The 7917-nt window shown below is 41.9% G+C and overlaps 1 protein-coding gene across 1 annotated transcript; it reads left to right on the top strand.

Annotated features, from left to right (window-relative positions):
- Nucleotides 1–251: 251 nt before the first annotated feature.
- LOC117500582 (homeobox protein goosecoid-like) lies at nt 252–5500 on the top strand. Its single transcript, XM_034162753.1, has 3 exons — nt 252–743; nt 3273–3463; nt 5356–5500. The coding sequence occupies exons 1-3, from the start codon at nt 252–254 to the stop codon at nt 5498–5500; spliced, it is 828 nt and encodes a 275-aa protein (XP_034018644.1).
- Nucleotides 5501–7917: the final 2417 nt, after the last annotated feature.

Below are 7917 nucleotides of genomic sequence, written 5' to 3'. Positions count from 1 at the left end.
TACACCAGGTGCCTTTCCTGATGCAACTCCCCATTACATGAAGAACAGCACAGGGCAGGCTCGGACTGGTAATCTGTGATTTTGGGCATTTGCCCGGTGGGCCGCTGCACGTTTAGACGTGCGTGGGCCGGCCCTCCCAAGTTCACACCGGCCCCGTTCTCTACCCACCGGATCCGTGTCCGCCTTCACTCAGTCCACGTTCGCCGCTGCCGTTAACCGTTAGAGAGCCGTTAGTGAGCGCGCGGTGTGAGATGCCCGCCGGGATGTTCAGCATCGACAGCATCCTGTCCGCTTGGCCGAGCTGCAAGGAGCCGCTGCCGCTGCACCGGAGCGGCCCGGTGGTTCTGCCCGCCAGCCTCACGGACTCTCTGTACGCCGACAACAGCGGACTCTACTCCTCCACGTGCGGCCCCTGCGCCGCCGGGGTCCAGCCTCTGGGCGGCACCGCCATTGAATATAACGGCTACTACTACGGCCAGCTGCACGTGCAGCAGGCAGGCGGTGGGCCGCTGTGCTGCGGCTCGGCGGCAGTTGTTTTGACTTTTCGTGTTCTGTGCACGGTTTTCTTCCCGCTCCACACGCTCAACCAGCTGCACTGCCGCTGGAAGCGGAGGCACTGGACCATCTTCACGGACGAGCAGCTGGAGGCGCTGGAAGGCCTCTTCCAGGAGATCAAGTACCCGGACGTGGGCATGCGGGAGCAGCTGGCTCGCAAGGTGCACCTCCGCGAGGAGAAGGTGGAGGTCAGAGCCGCTCTCACCTTTACTGTTAATATTATGATTATTATTATGATGATGATGATTATTATTAATAACAATATGATTATTATTATTATGATTATGATTATTATTATTGTTATGACCTGAAAACAATCTTATTAAAAAGCGAAATATTACATATGATCTTTGAGGATTAATATTTTTATTCTTATTATTATTATGACCTGAAAACAATCTTATTAAAAAGCGAAATATTACAAATGGTCTTTGAGGGTTAATATTTTTATTATTATTATTATGACCTGAAAACAATCTTATTAAAAAGCGGAATATTACATATGATCTTTGAGGGTTAATATTTTTATTATTATTATTATGACCTGAAAACAATCTTATTAAAAAGCGGAATATTACATATGATCTTTGAGGGTTAATATTTTTATTATTATTATTATGACCTGAAAACAATCTTATTAAAAAGTGAAATATTACAAATGGTCTTTGAGAGTGATCTTTGGTGTTTAGGTGTATAGTATTTGTTCATTGGGGGTTCGGTATGGACGGGTGGGTGTGCGTGTTTGGGGGTGGATTCGTCGGGCCAATAGATAGTGGGATGGTCCAGAGGAAAAATGCCAAGGCCGAAATTTGTTCCCAGTCCGACCCTGGCACAGGGGGTCTCGAGCTGGGAACCTTCAGTATTGAAAGCAAGTGCAAAACCCATCTCATCTGCTCAGTCAAATTACTTGGTCTAAGATTCCTACATAGGATGTGATATAACACTCATGTCTTCAGTACTTTTGTAGAGTGTCTTGTCAGTCAAGGGCTTAACAATGAGGTAGTTATTTGATATTCGTTTCTAAATCACATCAGTGTTTTCCTTTTAGTGTTTTTTTTTCCATATTCTGCCACCTTTTTATGATTTCCTAAAGAATTTCTATTATCTGTTATATCTTTCTTTGACATGTTCAACATCACCTATAGAATGAAACTGTGCATCACTAGTTATAGATAAACTCTTGAGTACTGCAACTGAATCAGTTGTAACAATTTACAGTAATGGTACATTAACATTAGTTATTACAGTAATAGGCATGAAGTAACAGTTAATTAAGATGTAGTCAACTAGAATAGAATAGAATAGTCTTTATTGTCATTGTACGGGGGTGTAGTACAATGAAATCGGGGTGCTCCTGCAAAGCTACTGTACACCACAAAGTAGAAAAAAAACACATCTTATACACCACAAAAATTGTTTAAATATAAAATATGTACTGTATACTGATATATATATATATACACACACACACACACATATATATATATATATATATATATATATATATATATATATATATGAATAAAGTACAGTTTAAAAAGTGTCTGTAAACATTTAGGGCAGCGATTATGAAACACTGGGGGCACTAATGTTTCGTAATTAAGAATTAATTGTGTTTATTAAATTAATGTGTTCAGTATCTTTATAAATTATTACATAATGTATAAAATAATATACCTTGATTACTAAACACAGTAATTCACTGTTGGTTAATGATTATTACTGCATTAATTATTGTACCCTGATTGTAAATATTAATGAATCAATTCATATGACTGTTGCTAAGGGCCTGAGTTCTTCCCCCATGTTTACAGCCATAATCTTGGTCATCTCTGCAAAACAGAGTAATCGATAATTAGCCTGATTCTGTCCCAGTCTTCCAATTTCACAGTCTGGATATTTTGAACCTAACCCAGTCTCACGGCATGTCGTGATTCAGCAGCACGTAATATACATTAATCTATTGGTTCGTCATATTGTCATGAAAAGTGCAAAATTTTCATCATGGAGCACAAATTCATTCCGTGACGGGTGCACGTAATTAAAAGTGCAGCGGGGGGTGGAGGGTCGGGGTGGTTATGGTTAGGGGAAGGAGTAGGGTTAGTAATAGTGAGTTAAAAAAAAACCCCTGTCACGAAAATTTTAATCATTTCGTGATGGGAGGACAAAAAAAAAAATGTGAGACTGAGTTGTTTGAACCATTTGTATAATAAAACCCATGCCCTATGACTGCTGGGATAGGGTCCAACCCTCCCGTGACCCTTAATTGGAGTAAGTGGGTACAGAAAATGGATGGATGTGTACTATAACTGTAACCACTACTGTGGCCATATGAATCAAAATCCAACCTCTCGTCCACATCGTGACACCTGGACAACGGATTAAGTCGGTGATTGCCTGTAGGAGGTGAAATACAATGGGGACCTTGTGTGCCCATTGGCGCTATGGTAGCTGTGAAGGCCCACAGGAAACCAGAAACATGAAATGCCTAACATGGCTCTCATGAAACAAAAAGTCCTCAATAGCGGATTAGATGGAGGAGGTAATGGCTTGTGAACCAACAGCTGTAAAGGCAGATGAAGGCTGCATCAGGTCCTCGGATCCTGATTGTCTGGAATTTCCCAGCCATCGGATAACACTGAGGATCTGTCAAGGACCATGTGTTTGTCGGCGTGCAACAACATTCCCACAATAAACGCATGCACAGGCATCTCTAGATTGACCCTGGATTTCACATCAACTTGAAGAAGACAGATCCTGTACCAGCCTCCACCCACATGGTCAATCCAAAGCTTCCTGTTGTGAGACTGCACGGACAGGTCCTGGAGAATGTGACCCAGTTTCAATACCTGGGTAGCTGTGTGTTATCAAACACGGACATCAGTGATGAGATGGAACACAGACTCAAGTGGGCAAGAACTGCTTTTGGCAACAGAGATGAAAATCCTTGTACTCATAGCTGTCGTCATGCCAACCCTGCTGTATGGATATGTAAACCTCAACTATCTGCAACTTCAGTTTTATCTGAGTTTAAAAGCAGGAAATTAGAGGTCATCCATGTCTTTATGTCTGTAAGACAGTCCTGCAGTTTAGCTAATTGGTGTGTGTCCTCTGGCTTCATGGATAGATAAAGCTGGGTATCATCTGCGTAACAATCAAAATTTAAGCAATGCTGTCTAATAATACTGCCTAAGGGAAGCATGTATAAAGTGAATAAAATTGGTCCTAGCACAGAACCTTGTGGAACTCCATAATTAACCTTAGTCTGTGAAGAAGATTCCCCATTTACATGAACAAATTGTAATCTATTAGATAAATATGATTCAAACCACCGCAGCGCAGTGCCTTTAATACCTATGGCATGCTCTAATCTCTGTAATAACATTTTTGTTATGTGTCGACGCGGGTTGAGGAGCGGACCTGCGTCTGACGGAACCCAGCGCTAAAACAACCAGAAAGCGGTTCCAATAACAAAACAATTTATTTTCCCCCTTTGGTGCATAACAAAGTGTACAAACAAAAACTGCATAGGTCTGGCGGAGTGAAGGACGGCACGCTCTCCAGCGCCCAAAAGGATTGAAGCCCTGCGCTTCTGGACCCACGTTCACTGCCAAACACCCCCCAGGTGGACACGACAAACCAACTCTGCGAAGGATAGAAAAGGTGAGGTAAGTCAGCAGCTACAACTAATATCCTTCAAAAGGCACACACTATCAGCAACACATTCATGTCCGAATTCAAGCTTTATGTAAATGAGCAGCTTCTCACAACAGGTGGAGTATCATCAGTCCGCATGCCACGGCAGTGAGAAGCGAGCTACACAACTCTCACCAAAATTCAAATATACTGCGTAACAAAATACCCAAATCCTTCACAGGCACGATGTGTCAAACCCAGGCGACAATAAATCAGTTTGCATACCACCTGGAGAGCAAAGAAAAGAACACCAAAATGTCCAGCCACACCCCCCCCCCCCCCCCCCCCCCAACACACAACAATTTTATGGTCAACAGTATCAAAAGCAGCACTGAGGTCTAACAGAACAAGCACAGAGATGAGTCCACTGTCTGAGGCCATAAGAGGATCATTTGTAACCTTCACTAATGCTGTTTCTGTATTATGATGAATTCTAAACCCTGACTGAAACTCTTCAAATAGACCATTCCTCTGCAGATGATCAGTTAACTGTTTTACAACACTACAAGGACCTCTTGAAACACAACCTCATTGACTGGAAGACTTGGGAAGAACACCCGAGGGAGAGAGCCAGCTGGCAAGCAGTGACCCACACGGGAGAGAAAGAAATGCCTATGAACAACACAGAGGAGAAGAGGTGAAAGAGGAAGGAGAGAGAGAGAGAGAGCAAGATCCTGCCCAGCATGTCAGAAGCAATATGCAACAGTCATCTCCAGGTGCTCGTCCTCGTCCACAAATGGACATAGAGACCATTTTCTTCTCCGCCAAGGGACTGCCACCATGACAATGACTGCGGTTATGGGGAAATAGCTCCTTAAAGACTATAGAAGTGACCTTGTGACCAGAGGATCATGGGTTCAATTCTCTACTCAGAGAGAAAAATTAACAAGTTGCTCTTGAGCAGGATTCTTTATCCTCAGATTGCACCCAGTGTGCAGCAGAACGCCTTGCAGGGCACCATGCTGACATCAGTGCACATGTTGATAGTCCAAAGGGGGGGCAAACCACCAGCTCTGCCTTTGCACATCTATTTGTGTTCATGAATGCTCACAGCTGATCAGACAAGCAGTTCTCTTTGTGTGTAATGTGCTCACCATACTCCAGCCCACCTCTGTTTAATCTCTTTGGGGCTGAGCCAACTCTAAATGCACAGATCACCTCTTTTCACACAGACAGCAGCGTCAGCGGGGCCGAGCTTCTCCCCCGAGCCCCTGAGCAGACCCTTGCGTCCACGTCTCCCATGCCCTGAAAAGGAGGTCAAACCTGTGGGACCGACACAGTGACTTGGGCCTGGTACTCATCAGCCGCTAAAGGTGTTTTGTCTAAAGCTTTTTCATTAATTTACTCTCATGTGCAAGTGTGCCTTCAACATTAAACAAGCAAGGGACAATGTGTAAATATTTAGCCTTCCATGTTTGAAAGAGTTCAAAGGCGGCCAAAAAAAAGGAAAAAAGGGATACTTTCTCTGACTTCCCCGGACGTGCAACATTTTTTCCTGTGAACCTGAATGCTAAAGTAGAAAAATAAAACAAAAAGAGCATCATAGGGTCAAAGCAGCAGTACTGCCACCCCCCAGCATTATGCTATGATCAGAATCCATCAGACAACATAAACGCAGGTTAATTCATCACCAGAATTCTGATCACCACAAGGTTAATACAGTTTTTTAGGAAAATGGTGCCTCTGCAGCCTTAGCAGGCTGATTGGGTCTGCAGACAAAATCTCACACCCTCGCTGAAAAAAAGACAAAAGGTCACGGAACAAAATTTTAGTTATTTTGTTTATTAGATACAACCATTTAGGATCCAATGTATGTAAATTTAGTTGAACCCAAAAAACAAAACAAAAAAACAAAAACAAAACAAAAAACTACTAATACTCATTGTGGGGAGGAGGGGGGTGTCTATGAAATTAGGGGTGCTCCTGCAGAGTTACTGTATGCCACAAAATGAAAAACAAGACATCTTATACACCACAAAAAATGTTGAAATATGAAATATGTACTGTATACTGATATGTACAACCCCTGGCAATAATTATGGAATCACCGGCCTCGGAGGATGTTCATTCAGTTATTTAATTTTGTAGAAAAAAAGCAGATCACAGACATGATACAAAACTAAAGTCATTTCAAATGGCAACTTTCTGGCTTTAAGAAACACTATAAGAAATCAGGAAAAATAATTGTGGCAGTCAGTAACGGTTACTTTTTTAGACCAAGCAGAGGAAAAAAATATGGACTCACTCAATTCTGAGGAATAAATTATGGAATCACCCTGTAAATTTTCATCCCCAAAACTAACACCTGCATCAAATCAGATCTGCTCGTTAGTCTGCATCTAAAAAGGAGTGATCACACCTTGGAGAGCTGTTGCACCAAGTGGACTGACATGAATCATGGCTCCAACATGAGAGATATCAATTGAAACAAAGGAGAGGATTATCAAACTCTTAAAAGAGGGTAAATCATCACGCAGTGTTGCAAAAGATGTTGGTTGTTCAGTCAGCTGTGTCTAAACTCTGGACCAAATACAAACAACATGGGAAGGCTGTTAAAGGCAAACATACTGGTAGACCAAGGAAGACATCAATGCGTCAAGACAGAAAACTTAAAGCAATATGTCTCAAAAATCGAAAATGCACAACAAAACAAATGAACGAATGGGAGGAAACTGGAGTCAACGTCTGTGACCGAACTGTAAGAAACCGCCTAAAGGAAATGGGATTTACATACAGAAAAGCTAAACGAAAGCCATCATTAACACCTAAACAGAAAAAAACAAGGTTACAATGGGCTAAGGAAAAGCAATCGTGGACTGTGGATGACTGGATGAAAGTCATATTCAGTGATAAATCTCGAATCTGCATTGGGCAAGGTGATGATGCTGGAACTTTTGTTTGGTGCTGTTCCAATGAGATTTATAAAGATGACTGCCTGAAGAGAACATGTAAATTTCCACAATCGATGATATGGGGCTGCATGTCAGGTAAAGGGGAGATGGCTGTCATTACATCATCAATAAATGCACAAGTTTACGTTGATATTTTGGACACTTTTCTTATCCCATCAATTGAAAGGATGTTTGGGGATGATGAAATCATTTTTCAAGATGATAATGCATCTTGTCATAGAGCGAAAACTGTGAAAACATTCCTTGCAAAAAGACACATAGGGTCAATGTCATGGCCTGCAAATAGTCCGGATCTTAATCCAATTGAAAATCTTTGGTGGAAGTTGAAGAAAATGGTCCATGACAAGGCTTCAACCTGCAAAGCTGATCTGGCAACAGCAATCAGAGAAAGTTGGAGCCAGATTGATGAAGAGTACTGTTTGTCACTCATTAAGTCCATGCCTCAGAGACTGCAAGCTGTTATAAAAGCCAGAGGTGGTGCAACAAAATACTAGTGATGTGTTGGAGCCTTCTTTTGTTTTTAATGATTCCATAATTTTTTCCTCAGAATTGAGTGATTCCATATTTTTTTCCCTCTGCTTGGTCTAAAAAAGTAACTGTTACTGACTGCCACAATTTTTTTTTCCTGATTTCTTATAGTGTTTCTTAAAACCAGAAAGTTGCCATTTGACATGACTTTAGTTTTGTGTCATGTCTGTGATCTGCTTTTTTTCTACAAAATTAAATAACTGAATGAACATCCTCCGAGGCCGGT

The sequence above is a fragment of the Thalassophryne amazonica genome, chromosome 1 (assembly GCF_902500255.1).
Source record: "Thalassophryne amazonica chromosome 1, fThaAma1.1, whole genome shotgun sequence".
Classification (NCBI taxonomy): Eukaryota; Metazoa; Chordata; class Actinopteri; order Batrachoidiformes; family Batrachoididae; genus Thalassophryne; species Thalassophryne amazonica.
The sequence above is the reverse complement of the archived record's forward strand: the minus strand, read 5'-3'. Positions and strand labels throughout refer to the sequence as shown.